General features: G+C 40.7%; 5 protein-coding genes across 5 annotated transcripts; 2 read left to right on the top strand and 3 right to left on the bottom strand.

Moving 5' to 3' along the window:
- Positions 1 to 166: 166 nt before the first annotated feature.
- Positions 167 to 2,698, bottom strand: LOC128886024 (circadian clock-controlled protein daywake-like). The gene is made up of 3 exons (XM_054140536.1): positions 2,466 to 2,698; positions 843 to 1,205; positions 167 to 682 (listed from the first exon to the last, which is right to left on the bottom strand). Exons 1-3 carry the CDS (start codon positions 2,524 to 2,526, stop codon positions 378 to 380), a joined length of 729 nt encoding a protein of 242 aa, XP_053996511.1. The 5' UTR covers positions 2,527 to 2,698; the 3' UTR covers positions 167 to 377.
- Positions 2,699 to 5,687: 2,989 nt separating this feature from the next.
- LOC128886019 (uncharacterized) lies at positions 5,688 to 11,012 on the top strand. Its single transcript, XM_054140528.1, has 6 exons — positions 5,688 to 5,779; positions 6,909 to 6,949; positions 7,485 to 7,687; positions 7,955 to 8,126; positions 8,662 to 8,811; positions 9,863 to 11,012. The coding sequence occupies exons 1-6, from the start codon at positions 5,754 to 5,756 to the stop codon at positions 10,015 to 10,017; spliced, it is 747 nt and encodes a 248-aa protein (XP_053996503.1). The 5' UTR covers positions 5,688 to 5,753; the 3' UTR covers positions 10,018 to 11,012.
- Positions 11,013 to 11,021: 9 nt separating this feature from the next.
- On the bottom strand, positions 11,022 to 13,323 carry LOC128886231 (circadian clock-controlled protein daywake-like). The gene is made up of 4 exons (XM_054140931.1): positions 13,260 to 13,323; positions 11,523 to 11,903; positions 11,247 to 11,396; positions 11,022 to 11,170 (listed from the first exon to the last, which is right to left on the bottom strand). Exons 1-4 carry the CDS (start codon positions 13,321 to 13,323, stop codon positions 11,022 to 11,024), a joined length of 744 nt encoding a protein of 247 aa, XP_053996906.1.
- LOC128886006 (uncharacterized) lies at positions 11,768 to 20,037 on the bottom strand. Its single transcript, XM_054140492.1, has 7 exons — positions 18,624 to 20,037; positions 17,898 to 18,510; positions 17,522 to 17,776; positions 17,321 to 17,447; positions 17,092 to 17,250; positions 15,820 to 16,060; positions 11,768 to 11,903 (listed from the first exon to the last, which is right to left on the bottom strand). The coding sequence occupies exons 1-6, from the start codon at positions 19,274 to 19,276 to the stop codon at positions 15,939 to 15,941; spliced, it is 1,929 nt and encodes a 642-aa protein (XP_053996467.1). The 5' UTR covers positions 19,277 to 20,037; the 3' UTR covers positions 11,768 to 11,903; positions 15,820 to 15,938.
- Positions 20,038 to 20,154: 117 nt separating this feature from the next.
- Positions 20,155 to 21,458, top strand: LOC128886017 (protein takeout-like). Its single transcript, XM_054140525.1, has 3 exons — positions 20,155 to 20,316; positions 20,598 to 20,838; positions 20,926 to 21,458. The coding sequence occupies exons 1-3, from the start codon at positions 20,241 to 20,243 to the stop codon at positions 21,365 to 21,367; spliced, it is 759 nt and encodes a 252-aa protein (XP_053996500.1). The 5' UTR covers positions 20,155 to 20,240; the 3' UTR covers positions 21,368 to 21,458.
- Positions 21,459 to 23,235: the final 1,777 nt, after the last annotated feature.

The raw sequence follows: 23,235 nt of genomic DNA, 5'->3' as shown, positions 1-23,235 counted from the left end.
TCATGTTCCTACATAAACTATTTCCAAGATCGAATCGAATCGAATCGCACTCTGTATAAATACACATAAATAAAAATTTAGTGCAAACGATGGTGCGTGTATCGATATATAATATTTTATTTAAAATTTTATAATTTATTTCGTTACAAAAGGATAAAAAGAAAAATTTTTAGAAGTGTAGCATAAACTCTGCGTTCCCTGCTTTACAACGAACAGGTTTGTTTTTCCCATTGAGAACTGTGAAACAAAAATTGAAAATATTACGAATTGTTTTCTAGCGTTGATAAAAAAAACGATTTACGTGATTTCGATGGTCGGTCGATAAAACTTCAAGTATTTCTACGAATACTCGTCGAGATACTTTTTTGCAATCTCGGTTATTCTCGATCGGGGAAGAGCTCGTCGAAAGTGAAATGCTTGCAGATCTTGTTGGCTGAATCGAGACACATCTCGGAAATAAAGCGTTCCAAGCTAGGCTTGGTGGTCTCCAAGATTTCCTGATGACTGCTACCCAGTGCCTGACTAATTGCTTCTTGCAGAGTTTTGTCGAAGTTTGATGCCTCGAATTTAGCTGTAAAATCTTTTACGTCCAGCTGCGTCTTCATCGACGAGAAGTACATGTATTTGTTGCCGTTTCGTTCGATTATCGAGTACTTCATATGCACTTTTACTAGGACGTTGTCTGTAACAGATCGTTGCGTTCCTCTATCAGCGCTACTTATTAACTTACCCCTATATATACATTAACATATAACGTAACTACCTATGCCCACGAACCTTAAGTCTAATTGCAAGAGTAGTTGTCACACCTTGAACAAGAAATTAATCGATGCTGTACTCACTTGCACGAAGATTAATCGGACCTTCTCCGGAGATCGGTACCAAGATCTTAGCAGTGACGCTGTAAGATGCATCCATCTGGATTTTGTCGCAACGGAGGACAACGTCTAGAGTCTGCTTCTCCAAGTCCATGTGGAGAAAGTCTATATGATAAGTGTCGAGTCCGTGCAATTTGATGTCCGATCCAGTCGCTTGAATGTTCGGCATGTCCGTGAGCTTTATCGTACCGATTGACAAAGGATCCGTAGGCGGAATGTCGAATTCGGGGATTCCGTTGCGAAGTTTCGGAGCCAAAGCTTCCACGCTTTTAATGATGCACTCGTCGATATGTGGATTTTTGGCGCCACATACGTGGATGTAGTCGGCTGAAAAATTAATTCAATTTTACTTTTTTCGGCCTATAGAAGAACAACTGTTTGTACAAACACGGAATCGTGTACAAAAACCAGCTGTTTAATGGAATGACGGAGGAACCTGTTTTCATAGGAAACACAAAAGAAGCTAGCCTGGCCGATGAGTAAGAGTAAATAACTTTAGTTCAATACAGAATAACGTTGTTTGATTTTGTAGTACATATCTCAGAATTATTACTTGATCTTTGGGCACGAGGAAATATTTGCAATGAAAACAAGTGTCGTACATTGTATTACGTTCAACACAAACATAGAGTGTGTACCTATAATTCCAAGAATCTTAGGATTTAATATTATTAATAGTTTTGCAATTCAGTATAGTAAATACCGAAATATTAATCACAATTTTTTGGAGTTATTTAGTGTTTTCTGTTTACCAACGATTTAAATGTTTGAAGCAACTCATTGTTCTCTGCTATCAGCTGACTCTCGTAAGCTACAAGGAAGCATTTAGATGATAATTATAACTTGCTATTCGATGACAGTATCTTATCGAAAAAATTAACAACTATTAATATTAATATTTTGTCGAATGGCAACTTGAAGAAATCTCAGCGTGTATCGGTGCTATTCCTTATCATTCGTATAAATTCGAGACGGGAATACTAATTATCGCAAACAGATGTTCATTAAAAATTGTAGATGTAGATTGTTTGCGATTCCACTTTCGTTTAGAATCATTCTAAGAAGATATCCTGGTTTTCGATAGTTTCCGTGTTCCACGACCTTGTGCACCGTTATTGCTGACATTTATAGTCATTCATAGACATATCCAACGCGTAATTCCCTTTATCGTCAAGATTCACGGCTGGATTATAAATATTTATTATTACACTTGGCTGAATACCATAACACTTGGGTGTGTATAATATCTGATTAGCGTCTCTAGGTTGACCTCAAAGAGTTAAGTAAAACGTGTTTTCGCAAACATAACTATTTTTCCAGAGTTTAGTTTTGCATCATCCCTTGTTTTAATCGTAAATTATTTCGAGTTTTAAATATGGTGCTTTCCTAAATCCGGAATTGGCAAACAGGAAAGATATTACGTGTTACTTACATAAAAAATTGTTAGAACTTGGATGGATTGTACCGTTCAACCGTATCATTTATTTCGATCATTAGAAAATTCTCTTGAAAGGAACAAATTTGAAAATGTAGTTCATAACTAGTTTAAAGCAAAGAAAACTAGTTATTTGACAAAGCACTACTCACGGACTTTGGCGGTCGCGAAACCCACGACTGTCGCGAGGAAGAGCAGCTCCTTGGTGAACATCTTGGACCGAGATTTTTTCCGTTCACGGAATCGAAACTAATGCGATCCTCGCTATTGTGCACAGATCGACACTGATCCTTGGTCATCAAGTAAGCTCATATATATACGTTCGCGGATAACAGTGTGTTGCAGGAAGAACAATACTGAATCACCTGTGCTTGAGTCTGTGATTGTTGAACATCTATACAGGATGTATATTCACTCCTCTATAAACGTCTGTTTTTCCCACCAAGTCTGAAATGTGGATGCGTTGCTTAGAAGGAGGGGAAGATTCTGAGAAATCAGTCGGTGCGTCAGATCGTTTAAATCTGTTTTTCGTTGCTAATTGAATCTGCTTCCGAGATTGAATTACATCATTGATACCAAAGTTTGGTTTCAGGAAATTAACAAATTTGCTTGTTTATAATTGGACTTGAGTCAAAGTCAAAAATCGCGATTAAAATTAATGAGATAATCGAAGCAATTATGAAACGGGAATAGATTTTCTACCGATCTGGAAATGTTTGTCCGCGAGATGTACGAGTCATTAGAAATTATTTGGACATCACGTATAAAGTTGTAATATATAATTATATGATGAAAATTAAAATGGTTTCATGTGTTGCATAAACTAATCGAACGTCCTGCAGACACGATGATCTTATGTGTAATTTCTGTGACGCACACGATTCGCTCTGTATTAAAGTATCATCGGCACCATCGGAATAAATTAAGTATAATTACCGTCACAACATTCTCGTTCTTTCAACAGTTTGCAATGAGATTGATCGACTATCATTTTCTGTGTGTGAATATCATTTTCATCGGTATACGTTAGCCGGCAAGAATCGTCGGTGCAGTATTCGACGCGAGGCAATGTCGATCATTGATGTTGCGACATCTTTCCACAAAGTGGCTCGCCGATGTTAGATCGGTGATTAGGTCTGCTCGCATATTTTGTTCCGGATCGTAGGATTTCGGGTCGGTCTGACGTTGATCACGCCTTTGGAACTTTCGCTACTCTTAACGGTCTCGTAAAAATTGCGGAAATTGGCGTGAACAAGTTTTTACTCGCAACAAATTCACGGCGTAGTAAAAGGAAGAATGCTGGCTCCCTGGATCGTGCGAATTAGCGGTCGTTGCGTCGCTACGTCTATCATTTTTCGCGCCTTTAATCGCGATCTCCGATTATCCAGCGTCCGACAACTCTCGGCACTCCGTCAAACATGAAAATTGATTTCCGCGTTGGACTGCTGCCGATTATCTAGAATTTCCTAAAATCTGCGTACTCGAAACTACGATACTTTGTCAAAGAACCCGTAAAGAATTTTTCCAGGTAAATCTAGTTAATTTCTACTCACTTATTAAACGTAGAACTCAACCGACGTTACGCTTTTCTCTAAAATTACTGTATTACCCGAGAGGGCTGATTATCCGAATGTTTTTTCCATTTATTAGTTTCATTGCTTAACGCGAAATTCCATGCAAAGTTCCGTCGGCGTCGTTCGTTTAGAAACACGGTAATTCCCGTTTTCAAGCGACAAAATCAGTGAATTTGCTTAAAAGCGGGATAGGTAGCAATTTTTCTCTCTCCCATCCCTCTCCGAAGCTCGCTTAGCCGCTGCATAAATCTCTCGTCGGTCAACGCTATTAACGTCCACGGGAATTACATAAAGTTACAGTAACGCTGTTGACATTAACTCCGCGATTTGGCAAATCCAGTGATTCTTAATCACAGCGCCGCGAAGACGCGTTGCACCGCGTTGCGAATGTTGGCAACGGATCCGTTGAATCTTTAAGTGAAATTGTCCCGTGAGTTTGAAAAGGTAAAGAACCACTGACCTAATGCCTCCGCCGCGGGCACGGCCGTGTACGAGTGCACCGAACACCGCGAGCTCGTCGTCTCGTTTGCTCCCGGTGTTTCGCAATTCGTCGATCGGGTTCGAATTCTTGCGTGAACTAGTCTCTTGCCAGAACTAGTTCTCAAAGGGCGATAATTAACGATTGATTCTACGCAAAGTCGAATAGTTACGCCAATGACGACGTTATCGATGACTGCTCGTAAGTTCGTAGACTTGAACAAACTTGCAAAGTCGTTAATTAAAGACGAACGAGTAACAACTCGAATACGGTTAGGAAGCAGGTGTTTTATTGCCAGAGTCGGCGATTGTGAGCGGTTACGTGTGAAAATCTTATTAGGCATCGTAAATCAATAGACCTTGCTTGTAAAAGATACGATAGCGTCGCATATATTAATTACTGAGAGAGTAGAAAAGAAACTGTACGCGGAATAGAAAATGAAAAGCCTAGATTATAGGCTGATCGTCGATAACTAACGTTTTCGCGAAGCCACATCATCTTTTATCCTTTTATTCGTTTACTTTCATTGTTGTTTGTTTCTAATTTAATAGTTTTTTTCCGAACAGGTCCATCATTACCTTTGGCTCGGCTGTTACGTCGCAAAAAATATCCGCCTAACATAAATTAGTTTACGAGTAGCTTTCATTTACTTACTTTCTCCGTTTATCGTTTTTCATTCACCGTGGCTTTGCGATTTGCCGTTACCTTTGGACATCTTTTACGCTGCAAACGACGTGGATGCGATATAAATTAGCCTATGACACAATGTCCGCTATTAGTTGTGCAAAATTATCCGTCATCTTCTTTAAACACTTTCCACGTTCTTGCTAAATATACGGATCTAATACGAGCCAGCCTACGAAATCATTCTGCGATCTAAGGATTGCTATACTCTTCTTTACCTCGACGGTAGCTTGATAATAATTACTCACTGTTACGTGCGATTCTCATTACTTTCGTGAAATTCTCACGAGACACGGAACTCCGAGGTGTTTATTATCATGGTCATTCGTTGAAGTTCATCAAGGAAAGATTATCCAAGTGCTCGGTAAGTTGAATAAATTCAGAAGAGAAAAAGAACTCGATGAAAATTTTATTCTGTTTCGAGCCCCATGCAAAGCGTCGGTTGGTACTGGCGGGAAATCCGTCAGGGAAGGCGGGTGAAACTCGCCAGTCGCTTAACTCGACGTAGATCGACACCTGCACCGTTCTCCAGACGCTAGTTCTGCTTAGCGAGGGGCTGGACCAATGACCGACAAGTGGCACGAGGTAATCAGCATGCCGAATGCGATAAAGCAATCCCTGCTGTTCGCTAGGGGGATCGCGGGTTAACATATCATCCCCGTCTTTCGATCGGTTAGTCGCCAAGAACCTTCCGATCGGCCGCGATGTGCGCTCTTCTTGCTCGCGTTTGGTATGCAACAGTCGTTTCACTCTCCGTTCTGTTCTTCTCAAGTTACGGATCTCCACTTTCAGTAGATAGATTCCTTCCTCCCAATAGTTGTCGAAAACAAGGAAGAATTTAACACGATATACGTTTTTGTCAATCGTGATTTACTACCAGACATGTGTCGACGTTGTTAGATGATTTCAGCGGGATTTTTAGTTTCTTTTGGGATCAATTTTCTAGCGTAAAGCATGCCAGGTTGACACGTGTGATTGTAATTGTTCCGTGTAAAATGAAACGCAGAGTCGCACGATTCTGCAGAGCAAAATGAAAAGTGTCGAATTGTTGTTTCAATGTTTTCATCGGTACGATCAGGGTGTGCGTTTACAAGCCATAGTTCTACACAACACCCCGAGGATTGTATGAAAAATTTTAATCAAAATTCATTAACTATATACTTCTCTGAATTACAAATGCTACGAGCAAAAACATTTTCCTGTGCACAAGGGTTGATACAGTTTTGCCCCGACTCGTTATCGATACCGTCTAAATGATTAGTAATCGTAAAACACGGAAGTGTCTGCGAGACACGAAAGTCTCGCAAACCACAGGCAAACATTTCGCGGTTAGGGAATGCATCGGTGTTGCAACAGCATAGTTGAGACGAGTCAGGTCAAGACTGTATCATAAATAGTGAATGCATCGTAACAGATTAATACATTTTTCGAGCGAATAATTACAATTTTTAAACACATTGTCAACCTTAGCCCCACCGTGATTCACCAACCAGTAAGTTAGACGAACGACAAAAGTATTCGTATCCGGTTATTAACATAATAAAATGAGATTTTTAAAAATTACCACAATCGTGAGTGCGTTTAGCGTTATGTAAAGATTGGAAACATATTTATCGCTTCATTGGCAGTCAGCCTTGGCACTATTCGTTTAAAGAGCACTACAAATATACTTATACTCGTGAAATCGTGCATTTCCCGTTCTTCGCCCGATAAATTTCATTGTTAAAATCACTACAATTACTTTAATCAGAAATACTGAGGTATGGAAATTTTAGTCTAGTCAGTTAGTCATCGAAATGTTGATAGTTTTGCGTTGAGAAACGACAATTAACAATTAACGTTCTGTCTTCTTTTTCTAGCCTAACGGCGATTCTGGCTTGCGCGGTCTCTGCCGTTTTACGTGAGTATCGTGAAAAAAGTACCAAGTACTAAAGTACCGAGATCTGGTCGCTCATACGGAGACGTGGACGTTAATGATTCTTACGAAATTTCGGCTAGCTATCGGTGATATACTAACGAGACGGTGCAAAATCCTTGGTATCACTTTCGGTTTTACAACGCGAATCCATTCGTGCCCTTGAATTTCGCTCAGGACGAAATCAAGGTCTCGAATACGGTGCACCCTAAACATCCCAGTTCCCAAAGACTATCAATATCATCGAATTAGTTAGTAAAAGTGATTTGAAAGTTTAACAAGTTAATTTGCATAACCTGCTAGCAGCGGTACTATCGTAAACGACGCGAGCTTCTTTTGTCTTCTGGAAGATGTAGATATATCAATACTCGACATGCATAAATAACACGTTGCATTTCCGCTTCATACTATAGACTGCTCTTTTACATGCGGTTTACCTCGATTCTGTTTTCCAATTAAAAGCAAGCTTCGTTTATGGATGAACGATAGGTGCAATTAACAACATTGTTTTTGTATGCAGCGCCTTATATAAAACCGTGCAAGAAGAGCGATCCAGATATTAACAGATGCATCGCAAGGTCTATCGACCAGCTTCGCGACAAACTAGCTGCTGGAATTCCAGAACTGGATGCGCCAGCTATAGAACCTTTACATTTGAAGCAAATTCGTCTGTCTCGAGGACCATCTGGGGCGAGGCTCGACGTAAACCTCACAGACCTGCGGGTAAATCACACGTTTTGCCAACTCTTGGATTAGCGACTCCACTTTCTCTTCGAACGATGGAGCTTGAATGAATGCTGACGTAGTGTTCGGTGGTAGAGATGGGGTCATGCATGGTACGAGTTTCCTCAGAACAGATTAGTATCACCCCCCACCATCTCTCCCTCCCCCGTTTAAACAAATTTGTTGCCAGTTAAAAGATCATCATCCCTTCGCAAGTACTGTTTAAGGAGCCTTTTCTAAACTGATTTTGTTGCGTCTTGAACGTAGGTTTCGGGTCCATCCTTGTTCAAAATTCACAACCTCAAAGCAGATGTTGAGAACGTGAAATTCACCTTCAAGGTGACCTTTGATAAACTGACCTTTCAAGGGAAGTATCAGATAGACGCGAGGATCCTCTTGTTGAGACTGACGGGAGACGGAGATCTGACTGGGAGCTTTGGTAAGATATTTGACCAAAGACATCTATTCCATTAAAATTGTAATAATCCCGAGTTGAAGTGAATTTTATGACGTTGCAAGATATTTTAGAAACGTTGAAACGCTAATCGTCATTATACTTGCAAATACATATTTTTTGCTACTCAGCTGAACAGAAATTTGCATGTCAACACATTCAATCGATCAAACAATGTTTTTTTTTTTTTTTCAAGAATCAACCATTCTTAAACGAATTCCATGATTTAACATACTTCAAAGTCATTCTGTCGTATCTCAATTAATTAAACATTGATTAATTCTGGCGTGTGTGTAATACTTTAAAATTACTCACAGATGATATATGCTATAAAAACAGAGATACTACATAATAAACTCTAAATCCTGTTCAAAGATCGCTATACGTGAGTTCCCAGGAGTTCTTTTGATTTTTAAACAATGCTTCAGCAGTCGGCGCTTAAATATTGTCCGACCTGCGCTATCCTACTGGAGTAACGGCTAATTAATTTCTTATTCATTCCATTTACTTACTTTTTCAGACAACTACGACTCCGATGTTGTTTTAAGAGCCCGCAAAGTCTTCAGAGACAACGATACGTACCTCAACTTCGAAAAGATGAAGATAATGATCAAAATTGGCAGGGCCAATTTGCACTTGAGTAATCTATTCGGTGGAGATACGGTTTTAGGTGAGTCAGTGTTTGTTTAACGTCCTTTTCAGTTCGTTATTAAAAGTAATAAAATACCAAAAGATAATTTAAAAAATTGTCGATAATTATAGAACGCAGTGACGCCATCTGTGGCAAAACGCCCAAGCTTGTCGAGAAATAGTACCGATTTTCAAACGCTAGATGGCGACCTATGACTTTGTAAATACCGACAACGAAGTTTCATTCTTTTTTGTTACTATTTACATAGAATTTAAGTTTTGCTCGATGTATTTTAATGATGCAAAGCTTCTACTGTCCTCGCGAGAGTATTATTCAATGTAATAAAGTAAACAAACTGATGAAAAAAATTCTCGATAATCTGTAACGGGTGGCGCCATCGGTGGGAAAGCGCCCAAACTTCTTGAGAAATAGTACTAGTTTTTCAACGCTAGATGGCGCTATCAATTAATGGTTGCCGACAATGTTTTAATTATTTAATTTAGTTGATAGCATTGCATTATTTATAGAGCAAAGCTTAGATTCTATGCTTTTCGTGGTATAAAACCGTGTATATACGCAAGTAATAATAAGATATAAACAAAATTTTATTTACACTATTTCTAGCGCGAAGTGGCGCCATCTAGCGTTTAAAATGAGGTACTATTTCTCGACAAACTTGGACGTTTAGCCACGGATGGCGCCACTGCGTTGTAGAATTATCGACAATTTTTTTATTGGTTTATTTAATTTATTACGTTCAATAGTGCATTTGTAAAGACATTAGGAACTCTGCAGTATTAGAATACACCGAGCGGAACGTTTCTTTTTCTGTAAATAATAACAAAAAAAAATAAAATTTCATTGTCGGTATTTACTGAACGATATGGTGCCACCTATCGTTTGAAAATTGCTACTATTTCTCGATGAACTTTGGCGTTTTCCCACTGATGGCGCCACTAAATTAAAAAAAAAAATTTCAATTATTTATTTATATAAATACATTTCGCAAAGTCTACGCGTCATAGTAATAGGAGATTGATATACGATAAAAGTATTACATATTTTTTTAATTGTTTTCACGTACGATTAGCTGCTGCCAGCCACGAGTTGTTGAACAACAACAACGCGTTAATCCTTGATGAAATAACACCGGTGCTGGAGACATCGTTGGCGGATCTTTTCACGAACGTCGCAAACAAGATCACCAAGTCTTTCACCTACAAGGAACTCTTCCCCGATGACTAAACGACGCGTGATGGCGCTGCGTGTTGCTTATTTCAAAGATATTCATTTCGTCGTGTTGCTACGACTTGGTACCTTTCCTTGCAAATGCTCGGACATATCATACAGTCGCGAGTAGAATAACGGTACCGAGCATTTCACGCAAGATTGCCTTTTCTTCATCGAGATAGAAAGTAAAATTCGTAATAACTACAAGTTTTTAAAAAAAAAAACGAAGATTTTCTTCTAACAGATGGTAGTTTTCAAATTATACTTTTTGACGAATCTTAAACTTTATCAGTTATACAAGAATCGTCTATTCCATATAACATTCGACTGTAAGTTGAAACTATCGAATATTCAACGAATTGAAACTTGATCCGCCTAAAGTAACGGGATAAGGAATTTATTTTTTGTTTTGTTGTTTACAGTTCCGATTCAATTTATGTAACATTCCGTTATATAACGTCTGATCCAACACGTTTACGATTAAAACGTAGTAAGCGTCTGCGAGTTTAATTTATGATGGAATAAAATCAAGAGAAATTACTTATAATATGTTTATTAAATTCGTTGCAAGTATCTAAAAGTACCGAATATTAAACGAGGAATCGTGCGAGCACAAAATGTAACGGTATCGAGTAATAACAGATAATTAGAATAATGAATAAATAATTATTTGAGCGTAGGTCGCCACGCAAATCCTATACATTCGTATTCTTATTCATCGATAACAAAGTAAAAAATCTACACTTTCTTTGCTATACGCACATACCGCGCATATACATAAATTATACTTAACTTCAAAGTAGACAGCTTTCTTGCATTTAACAGAATTTTGAAATCAAAAGTGATTATCACCGGTCGATTAATCGGGCGGAAACGAGCAAAATTTTATTCGAACAAGAGATTGCGAATAAAGTGAACGATGCGCGTCGGTTTCATTTGGAATCAAATTTCCTCGTCTCTGTTCGGCAAAGACGGCATGGTAGGGAACGACTCGGTCCTACGGGATAACGAGAAGAGGACTAGAGGAGCAATTCCTGTTTCGTGAGCACTCCTAATGCTCTGGCAGCCAAGGCTCTGCTCACAGTCGCCGCAGTGTCTTCGATAATTGGACTGGCGATATCCAGAACCAGACGAGGATTAGAGTTGAAGAACGTCGCTGCCGCATCGGCTGAAACGAGAAATGAAAAGTAGTCGAAAGTGTTTTTAAAATTGTCGAGCTAGCCGTACAACGGAGACCTATTTACCTGCTACACTGTGCGAAGGAGGCGCCTTCAACCTGATGTTTCCGTCACCAACGCGGATCTTCGTCACGAGCTTGTCGACTTCGATCCTTTGAACGCCGTTTCTATCGGTGACCGACTTGCCTTGAGCGCTCACTTGCGCTTCTGTATTAGCTGCACATTAAAAATCGAATCGTTAGAGTCGAACTCCTAGAGACGTTTTCCTGATCGAACTCGAATCGTTAGAGTCGGGGTGCACTACTTTGCTATAATTAAAGGAGATGAAATCGTGATACTCACTGAAATTTCCTTTGAAACTGCCAGCACCGTTCAGCGGAAGCAGCAGCAGCCTTCCTTGCACATCGTAGTCGCCGTTTACGTGGATATGAGGTAGCTGAACTTTGATGACGACCGAGAGATCGTCAGGGTTCGCTTTGAGGTCGTCGATGAGGAAATTGGTCGCTCCGTAGACGCGTATTTTGCTCATATTCGCTTTGATTTTCAGAGCCTCCAGATTTCTGTCGACCGTCAGCGACGGCAGGAACAGCGGATCCAGCGCGGGTAGTTTCAAGGACGGTATTCCTTTAGCTAGGTACGGAGTGATTGCTTTTAGTTGCTGCAACACGCACTCGTTGTATTGTCCTAGATTGTTCGTCGGGGCACAGGGCTGCACTCCAGGTGCTGGAAACAAAAGTTGACGCGTGATTAGTATAGCTAGGGGGATGATTTCGTTGCAATTATCTGGAGTTTAATAGGTATTGTTAACGAGTATTACGAACGTAGAGTTTTCGCGAAACGTTGAATCGGTCGATGCTCGTTCCGGATTCTTCACCTATTCAGCAAAAGTCAACGCACTATGTTGAAACTGCAGGTGATTGAACGCGTCTACTTTATCGCTGACTAATAAGAAGTCACGGTGAGCGCGTTTCTGCACACGACGACACAGTCCGACGCGCAGCGCAGCCTTAAAATCGAAAGTGCGCGCGTAGAAAGTGAAATTATCGGGACGCTGCGGACCTTCTCGTTGACCGTAAAGGCGAATTCTCGCGGAGAACACACGTGCTCGTCCAGCGAGAAAGGTTGTTCGGTCCACTGATCGATGGATCGCCGGTAGCTAGAAACCGCGCGGAGCACCGCGACCAATCGATCATTCCGTTTTGTCTCGCCGTTGTGAAAGGAGACCCTACGACTGCTGGATCTACTCGATTTTCTAAACGACTCAGAAAAGAAAAGCATCCTTTGATCGAAAACCTGACGGTGAAATTAGAAATCCCAAGACAACGAACGACGAAGGGAGAATTTCTTATCGATCCATCTATCTCAATATTCTACTTTTTTTTACATTGCTTGATAACGTCCCTGTAACATTTTACAGAATTATGCAACTTATTTTCTGCAACTGGTACATCGGATCTGCATGAATGCGCAGTTAACACGTTGACATTAAACTCCTCTGAAATGAAACGCATCCGTAGTTTTTCCCAAGCATGAATCGATTTTTATGTTTAACCATTGCTCGAACTAACCAGTACCCGCGTAACGTCGTTCTTAATTTGCGATACAATAAAGTAGCAAGAAAATGATGTAAATTTTAAGTTGCAAAGTGCAATTGTAGATAGTAATGTGTAAACAGATATGTACTGGTTGGATATAGATCGCCGTCCATAAGTCACTGGACACTCGTTTACCACTTTAGGAATGTTGAGGCGTGCTTCTGGTTTGGTGGTAAACTATAATTAAATACGTATACTTACGATTAAACAAAATTAATTGTGGAGGACCACGAGTGGTAACCTCTTGAAAGGAACATTGCGAGATAATTCGTAGGCGAAAACAAAGGTGGGAATTCCTGTCAGCTATAGGACGCTTTTTCTGACCAGCCATGTAAACTTTCGAGCCATTTATTTCCGAAATTTGTTCGTTATCAAGTCAAGATAAACCTCTCCGAAAAATGTGTCTTTCCCCCATCTCTGTTTACAGTTTTGAACGGCATCGGTAGTTGATTCACCCAACTAGCGCAGGGTGAGGCGTACTCACGTAGTTCAGCGATGACAGCCCCGATCCAGGTGGCAATCAGGAGTAGCCCGATCATCGTTGTCATCCTGTCGCTGTACTGCGGAGCCCCGTGGTATCACGATTAGCGGGAGCAATATCGAAAATGCGTACTATGGCCCTTGCGGCTGGGTATATATAAACTAAACAGCACTTTCTCCGCGCGTGTAAATCGCCCCACTCTGGGAGATGGTGAATTCATCACGGTAGAATGGCTCCTTTTAACTCAGTCAGGGCCGTAGCCAGCCAGCCGATGGCTAGATGTCGGCTACATGCACGAGGATTCGTCCCCAATTCCATCGGAACTAGCTGACCGTAGGTCAGGATTCTAATCGTTCCGCGGAGAGGATGTGACGTCGGGAGAGATACCGAAACGACGTCGACGCGACGAGATTAGTTCTTAACTAATAAAATAACTCGAAAAGCAAATAGCCAAATAATCGAAAACCACCGTAGCTTCAAGTTCGATAAGCTTCGCAAATCTCCTTTATCGCGGCAATGCGCTGTTGCATTTTTAATTGGCTATTACATCAGAGACGTTCCAAGGAAGTAAAAGTCCCAGCCTGAAATTTGGTTAGCGGAGAGAGCGGGTGCAAGTCCACGTTTTATCGGTTTTACGGTGTACTCATTACGACAATTTTCTTTCGGTCATGTTCTCGTTCAAAGTAGTTGCCTTCTTTAATGGAGCACTCCTAATCCCGTGGCTCGTAAAAGTCTCTTTTCGTTAACCCAGATAACACCGAAGAATGTTTTCTAAATGCATTATTACGTTACGTGGGGATAAACTTAACACGAATAGAGCGTTCACACCTGCCACGATCTTTTTTAGATAAAGTCATTAACAGGCAGTGTCTGCTGAAAGTGATCGTGTTGGGAATACTTGATAATACATATGCATGTATCGTTCGTCAAAAAAATTAATATATGCGCTTGCGACACGTACAGGTACACTGAGTTTCGCTAATTTTCTTGTTGCTTTCGTGGATAGGGATAATATTTTTAGTTTCGTAATTATTCCATGGTCTACTAATAAAGTCCGTAATAATACCATACCAATTTCGGTTCCGTTTACATACTTTAACAGGTGTTTCAAGTACACTGCATGAACAAATTATATCTCGCAAAGCAATTAATTCTACATATTGTGCACATTCCAATCGACTATTATAATGAAACGAACAGTAGATGATACCATTAAATCGTGACTTGAATAGAAAATAGAATACAAACGGCAATTGACTTTAAGCACTTGTAAATAATGTGTACGAGATTACCCGTACTCGTAACGGTAACAGGTTATGAAACGATAATTAATGTTCTTAGGTGGATGGCGATCCTCGGTTTCTAATTGTTTTAGCTTCTGGCGATGATAATCTCAGCGTTGATTTGCTATTAATCTAATAGTCCTTGTGGCCTCGCCAATTCCGACTAGCGTTTCCTGTTGCAATTCGAGATTTCAAAAGACGATGGCGAAAAGTGATATTCATGTATGTGTATAACTCAATAACTTCTGGAAACATCTCTTCGAAGCAGTCTCGTCCTCGATCGAGTATTTTACAGAGAAAACTTTTGTCGTTAATCGTAAGTTGGATGATTTAGAAACTCTTTAGTTGTCATATGTAGGTCATCGACGCTGTGACTCAGGCGTATTGTTCTGTACAAAGTTGGAGGTGTAAAACTGTTTACTTTCCCGTGTTCTCGCATGAGTTATTTTTTATGTCATTCATGTATTTCAATATTTTTTAGGTGGTACAAATATATTCCGAATACATGGAAATATATACTACTAACTAGATGATACAAACAGAGTATTATTCGATAAAGTATGTTACGTTAGAATAAAATAAAAAATGCGATTAAAAGTATAAGCAGCTTAATCGTTAGGAATGATTTCGCTCTCCTAATCCCGTGAATTCGCATTTGATACTCATTGATTGACTGTTACTTTCCCTGTCGCCTAATAGCGATGTTTATGTTGCAACTCGTCGAATTTTCCAAATGCGATTATGTAAAATCTGACGAATCCTGACTGGTTCCGCTATACCGGCGCGCTTGGTGTAAAATAGACGTAACGATTGGAAACTTGTTTGTAAATCGAGCGAGTAAATACATGCCGTTCCTTTACAACCGGATTAATACATCTCACAACGACAAGATTTTACTCGAATAATAGCAGATGGATTATCGATCTTAATCTATCTTTCTACAATTGTTCAATTGTACAATTGTTCTTAATAATATACAAGATACCTATGATATACGCGTATGTAATATGCAACATGTGTGTCTATAATAAATGTTTAATGTATCGAAATATATATAAATAAAAATTACGTCATAATTAAGATTACCTACATTGTAGAACTTACACGTAATGTATACATGAAACATTAATAGCAATTTAATGGGTTAATGACTTTTCAACGCTGTAGTCTTTTTTTAATTGGTACCGTCAAGGTACAGAAATAAATAAATAAATAAGTAAATAAAAGCATGCAATTACTGGTTAATAAATTGACAGATGTACACCGATCAAAATAATTACCATCCTTGATAAGATATGTCCAGAGAATCCCTAATTATTTTGAGCAGTTTACGATAAATCGAAAGAGTGTCCGGTCCGTGTCACAGAAATCCAGTTTCATGGCCGTCCTTGGTTCCTGGCTAATTGACCGGAAGATTTTTGTACATTCTGTAGATCATCGCGTCGGCTATTTTGTCGTTTAGAGCCTTGGTCGCCAAATCGTCCGCCAGCATAGCTGCGACAGCCTCTGCTGCCATCAAACCTGTGAACAAAAAACAATGGAAATATTTAAGCGACGAGGAATATTCGGTTACACCTATATTGCTTCAAGCATGTCCTCTAAAGTCTTTCGCTCGTGTACGTTCTCAGTTAGTCATGTAGCGGCTGTTAGTCTGCTATTAAGCGAATCAATATCTCGAACTCGTTCGTCGTGGGAGTGGATGAAAACGATGCAGAAAGTGGACACTTTTACTTAATTCGCAACCATCGATCGACGTCGATACACCCAGTGCACGGCTACTTTTACTTTCCTTCTTTGTTTCCTGATTGCACGGTGAATAATTGGATTGTAAATTGCACCTTGTAACGCATGAAACGGTAGCGTCTTCGAATCGAAACGAATGGTCTCATCGATAAAATTACGTTTATGTCTCGAAACAAGTAACGAGTTTTCTTTAAAAATTTTAATGGAATAATTGAATAAATGGATGACCAAGTCTTGTAAAAGTGGAACTTTACTACTTGTAAATATATTTGTTTAAGTGCGAATATCAACAACAGATATTATCTGAGTTTTTTCGTCCAAAGCTGCGGCAAAGTGGAGACTTGAACGCGTGGTGTATCGCGTGACGCAGCCCGGGTATGTAACGACAAAATCGGACTTGGATCGCCCACGGACGCCGAAAGAAAGTATTTTTCAATCCGTTAGGCTCTCTCGTGCTTTATATAATTGCGTATACGCGACATTCCATCGTTGAAACATATGCGACGACCCAACGGACCGTCGGCATCGGTGCGATCGCCGACACGCATGCAGACGTAACTTTCGGATCGATTGACAACGCTTTCCTCGATCGGAATCCTCTTTTCCTCCTGTGTTTTTGCCATTGGCTAATTATGGAATACCGCGGCTATGACACCGGTTCTATGATGCAATAAAAACAGACGAAAGAGTTTTACATAATACCGTGAACTAAGCTTATTGTTGCCATACGAACTCGTATCGGTGACGAACGATCCTTTATACGGGCAACTGCTACGTCTATCGGTCGTCGAAGCTACGATGATATTTACCATGACTAAGAATCGATTTTACTGGTCCCTTTTCGTCCATTCCCTGAAGATCGACGTTCTGCTGCTTGGCTTTTAGCTTGCTCCTGGCTGCACGCACGATTAACGTATCTTCGCCGTTGGTTTTCTTTAATTCAACTGTGAAGTCGCCCACCAGTTCAGCTGGATACAATTAAAGGAACGTTAATAACATTGTCTACTAACATTTTTGTAGCCGATGCTTGATACTTACCGAAGGTGCCATTGAGTTTTCCTGTTCCTCTCACCAACTCCTTTCCAACTTTTCCCGTCAACTGGTAATCCGATTTTATACGAAGCAGAGGGACTCGTATTTTTATGATAACGTGCATCACATCGTCCTTAAGTAAACGTTAAAAAGTAATTAAAGATCGCGATGCTGTAATTGTACGTACATATCAAAAATAATACTTACGTCGGTGTGATTTTCTTGGTGCGCGCGTTTCCGTCTCGATCCTTGAGCATTTTTCGACTCCATTCCACCGTAATGGTACACCAGTTGCATTCCCTCCTCGAAATATCCTTCCTTTTCCTGGTACTCTTTCGCGTATCTACTCAAGCCTTTCAAGGTCTTCGCTTCTATGGCAGCTTTAATTGCGTCGTTTCTCTTCGTCAACGCCTCTCCTTCGGTACAGTTGTAACTAAGCATCCGTCTCTTGTCGAGAAAGTCCTATTTGCATAATTTCGTTATTAAAATGATCCTGTCGTACCGATACTAACAGCACGAGTGCTACGTAAATCCGACTAGCTATTCCAGTACGAATTATTAAGGAAGAATATAGCAACAGTACCTTTGGAACATCTTTGACCCCGTACACCTTAGCGTCTCCTCTCGATTCGATCTTCTCGTTCCCAAAGCGCTTGATGTTTCCATTGTCGTTTGCATCCGCGTAAACGATGTCTATGTAACCTGATTGCTTTTCCAATCTGCCTTGCTGCCCTCTACCACCGTAACCAGGAATGATTCGTTGATCCTGACCCTTCACGCTGCTCTCTACGTTCTCAGATGCTGCAGTTTCGACGTCTCCGTAACGCTCTTCGGCTCTCTGCCGACCAAAGTTTACTCTTCTTTGGTTACCGACGTTCTCTCTTTCGTTTTCATTCCTACTTCTTTCGTATTCTTTGATAACAGCGTCTGTTCTGGCTCGATCGTAATCCTCCTGTTGATAATTTCTGGAACTCGATTCGGAATTCGAGTCGTAACGAGACTGATAGTTCCTCGAATTCGACTCGTAGTTCTTCTGCTGATTGCTCCTGGAATTTGATCCGGAATTCGAGTCGTAAGGAGGCTGATAGTTCCTCTGGTTCGACCTCGAACCGGACTCGTAATTTTCCCTTGATTGATAGTTTCTCGAGTTCGGTGACTCTTTTGTCCCGTAAACCGGCTGGACGTCCGAAGGATATCTGAAACAGAAGTGTATACAATTTCATTTCACCAATAGATAACAAAAATATCAACATACAGTGTTTTCCGAAATTACGGTTTCGTCTAAGTAAACGTTTCGTCTTTGGCTCACCTGGAGTTATCGCGAATTCGAGCCATCTCTGGTCTGGAGACAACCCTGGCGCCCTCCATGCTGAAACCTCCGTAACTCGAGTCCTCGGACTTGTTCCGCTCGCTCTGAGACCCGTCGGTTCGATCTTTCATTTTCTCGGCTTGGATCTTCATCAGGAATGGATCGTATTGCCTCAGCCTCTCGAAACGGCTCTCCTGATCCGGAGAACTCGCTTGAAATTTGTTTTTTTGATTGGTGGCCGAGACTATGGCTTCGAAGCTTTCGTTCTGGCCTTTAGGTTCTTTGACCAGCATATGGAACCTGTACCTGATGGAGTCGAGGTCTCTGAGATCGCTGTAGCTCACGTAGCCAGCTTCCAGTTCGCTCAGATTCGACTTCAGTCTACCTTTGGCGATGTGAATACTCTCCACGGTGGAAGCGTTCAGTCCGCTGATCTCCACGTTCCTTAAAATTATTCTATAGCTGGTATCGTCTTCGGATTGGTCCACTTTGATGACTGGTACCTTCAGCGGGTCCAGTTTGCCCGTCTTTGAAAATCCACCCGTTAGAAGTTTCATCCAGAGTTGCTGAGACATCTCTAGCAGCGAACCCTGACCGTTGGCCAACGCAACCACGCACAGAGCTGCGAATGCTATACGGATAATCTTCGTCATTTCGATTCTGGATCTGTTAAGCTACTTTGTAATCAAACGACGTGGTTTACTCCACGGTATAGACCTCCCAGATGTAGACGGGTTTGAACAACAGCAGAAGCACAATGACAGTCACGATGATGATAAATAGAAAACAGAACAGAGCCGCGCACATTAACACGCGTGGTTGCAGACGAACAACTTGGTCCAGGACGTCGATCAGTCGATAGATTCAACGGGATCGACGAGGTCCTCGATGACCATTATGAGATCGTGTGGAACGATGCGGAGACACTCGTTGGAGAATTTCGTGGACGGTCGTGTACCGATGCAGCATCACCGATTGCAAGTGGGTGATGCGTTCGTCCGAGGTTTTTATACGAGATTGTGGAAGGGCATCTGATCTGGGCCATGGACCCAGTCATTCTTGACACGTGTTAACTAGGCGGCTATTTCTAGGTGGACGTCGTTTCTTCTTTTTCTAGATCGGCTCGTCGTTCCCTTAAGTTCTGTTCGCGTTGCGCGGCCAATAGGGGGCAAGGTCCTTCCCCGACCTTAAGTGGAAAATTGTCCAAAGCCGCAAATAGAGCGCCATCGGTGTCCGATGTTACGTAACAGCGTTCTCTTAAATGTACATATCGTCTAGAGTGTACTGTGATATCTTTGCGTCTAATCAAACAGCCAGAAATTAAACATTCGATGTTTTAGATTTAACGGACAACTTTTTCAAACTTCCTGCTAAATGTTTTATACGTGGCACTCACGGATCTCTGCGCGTAAAATCGTTGATTAACATAGGAATTGGTAGTGGTATAAAATTGATGCGTAGCAAATATCGAAACCTTGAATTGCGTGATCCATAAATGGAAAAGAATGACACTAGAAACGACAGTGTCAGCGCATTGTCAATCGACGGCACGTCCGCGTATCTTCGACGGCGACCAACTCCGAAATTATTTCGTGATCGAACCTCGTCGCGGTAACAATGCTGCTCTACGGATCGTTGATAATATTTTTTGTGACGAGCTGCTCGACTGCCGCTCTACCAGTTCCAGATATTCGTGAGTATCCTGCTCTCTTTAATAATTCGCTGACAACAGAATGATAGCGGGATCATTTTCGAGGACTATATTACATCTATTTTCGTAAAAAAAAAATGTATTCAATCGCGCCGCTTCGTACCGTAGTTCTAGGGCACGTCCGACAATGTAGATGGCCGTTTCGAATCTGGAGCGCGTGCATTTAATTCACGATAAATCGATCAGAAAATCTAAAGTATTTAGGTTTGCTTAGGGAGCCTGGCTAATTTGAATTACGAACAACGTTTTACTATGTTTTCCAGCACCGTATCTAAAGATATGTCACCGGAGTGACCCGCATCTGAACGACTGTATAAAGGAGAGCATCAAAACGTTGAAACCGTACCTGGGAAATGGCATTCCGAGCCTTCGAATACCACCCTGCGAGCCACTTCATGTGGACGAAGTCGAGATCAATCAATTTTCCGGCCCGATTTATATCCATGCAAAGTACAGCAATATCTCCATCTACGGCGGAACGAACATTGTTCCAAAAACCATCAAGTAAGTTGGGTATTCTTATAATAATTACAGCAGATGTAAAAATGTTCCTAGAATAAATTCTATGCTAATGAATTCTTGATTCGGCAGGCTCGACTTGGACAAAGATCGCATGAGATTAAAATTCTTTATTCCTTGGCTGGAAATGATCGCGCATTACCATCTGAACGGCAAAATAATGATGCTACCGATGGTCGGAAGTGGTTTGGGACACGGGAATTTCACGGACATCGATGTCATCATCACTCTTCAGATGGAGCGTTACCAGAGCCAAAAAACAGGTCAGGTTCACCAGCGCGTGAGCGACATTTACGTTGATTTCGTGATAGGCCATGCTACGGTGAAACTGGACGATTTATTCGACGGCGACACCACGCTCTCCGCGGCCATGAATCTTTTTCTAAACGATAACTGGAGGTCCATAGTCGCGGAGATAAAGCCGAAACTCGAGGAGACTATCGGCGATCTTATTAAAGACTTCACGGACAAGATTTTCTCCGAGTTTCCGGAAGATGTGTTGCTGCCACCTTGAAATTGCATCATTTTTTTAAGCTTTCGCTTAGATGTAACATAGAATTTTTAAGTACAATTTGTAAATTTACAAATCTATATATAAGCTGGTACTAAGATATTCTTTTATAATTTCGTAACATACCTATAACCCTGGTAGTAGGCAACCACATGGTAAACGCGTAAGCTGGACAAACATTCCGCAGGCGCAGTTTAAAATTTAAAATTATCAGTTTCGATTACCACGATAACGAGGAAACAATAAACTCGTTCTCCACGTCTTCTGCCAATTAATTAATTAGCAATGTAATAAAAACTAATGCAAGTGTATTCAGACTTTCCAATAAACAGTTCCATCTATAAGATTTTGTTAGTTTAAAGAAATTTACAAATAACGTATGCGTGTAAGCGATCGTTGAATCTTACACCACTGCAGATATTTTCTAAATTGAAATCCCGTTGAAACTCGTTGCTCAAACGACTATTTCTCCGCACGAGAGGATCGAATTATAAATTACAGCCAGAAACGGATTAATCGTTTCTCTATCATTTGTTGAGATGAACACGCGTAATCCCGTATAATCTTTGGCGTTCAACTGCTTCCTAGGATAATGATGCTCTTGCGAAAAAGACTCGACGAAGAAATTGAAAGGATTCTTGCGGCATCTCCAACATCACGCGAAGTGGTAAACAAGTGTATAGATCGGAATTCGCAAGCGCGAAACACCTTTTAAAGGCTTGTAGACAGTGACGTTAAATATCAGTAGTGCTATCGATTCTGGTATTTAATTTTTACATGTTTCATTCTATTCACGTAACATTATTTACCAGGACATTAAGCATTCGCCTTACAGTATGCAATCCGTACTCGCATTCGTGTAATGTCTATCTTCGCCAGGCGTACGAGTCGATTCTGTTGCGTCAATCAATACGGTCGACTAATTGACGATAGAGGATATTCATTTGACTATATTGTGTTTCCTTGAAAATATTTTCAGCCTCTTTCGTTGATTCTTTCCGAACCGTAATTTATGAATTAACTAATCATACGGAGTGGAGAATTTCAGAAAGGTTATCTGCATAACTGGTTTATTTTTAAAAATAGACAAAAATGTTTGAGACAGGAGCTTCTTGAATTCGGGGGAGGGGGGAGGGGGGGGGGGGACGTAGTCTCTGACATGCGCTACGGCAGACGAAAATAAAAGACACAAAGTTAATATTCATTTCGAAAATCTAAATTGCAACTTGGAATGTACTTGAAATATTTGCTGTTGAGATGTTACTTGAAGAAACTTCGCATCACTCTGTGACACAATGTTTGTATTGAATTCTTGCTACGCTACTTTTTCTCGGTTTCCTAGGTAAAACAGTGCGCGTGTTAGAAAGCTATACAATTTTAAGGGACTGAATGTACGCGTGTCAAAGAGTTCTCGATGTCGACAGAACAAATTGGGCAAGAGAACGATGCGGTCTTTCAGAATTTCTCCAAACGGTGTAAAACGCTCAAAAATTTCAAGGTGTTCAAATAAGAGGCATGGTTGAGAGCTAAAGGATCGCTACGCGAAAAGTTTGCTCGGGAACAACCTACGTTTCTTCCATCAACGAAACGTACCACGAACATGATACACTAAAATTAAAAAGAAGAATAACGATAACGTATCATCGATAAAAACGTTCCAGTGTTTATCATTGAACATTTTCGCAAATTAACGTGTTTGTCGAACTCAAACAAGTCTTGCAAAATGCACCTTTCTTCACTATTCATTTCCGAGTAATTTATCAGGTATTCCACGCACGCCTTCTGTCAAGGACCAACTCGAAAAGACAATGACACATTATACATTCATGGCCAGCTAAGCCACAAACAGAAAATCGTGACCAACTATTATC

The sequence above is a fragment of the Hylaeus anthracinus genome, unplaced genomic scaffold (genome assembly GCF_026225885.1).
Source record: "Hylaeus anthracinus isolate JK02 unplaced genomic scaffold, UHH_iyHylAnth1.0_haploid 11982, whole genome shotgun sequence".
NCBI lineage: Eukaryota > Metazoa > Arthropoda > Insecta > Hymenoptera > Colletidae > Hylaeus > Hylaeus anthracinus.
Note: the sequence above shows the minus strand (reverse complement) of the source record. Positions and strands in the feature narration are given on the sequence as shown.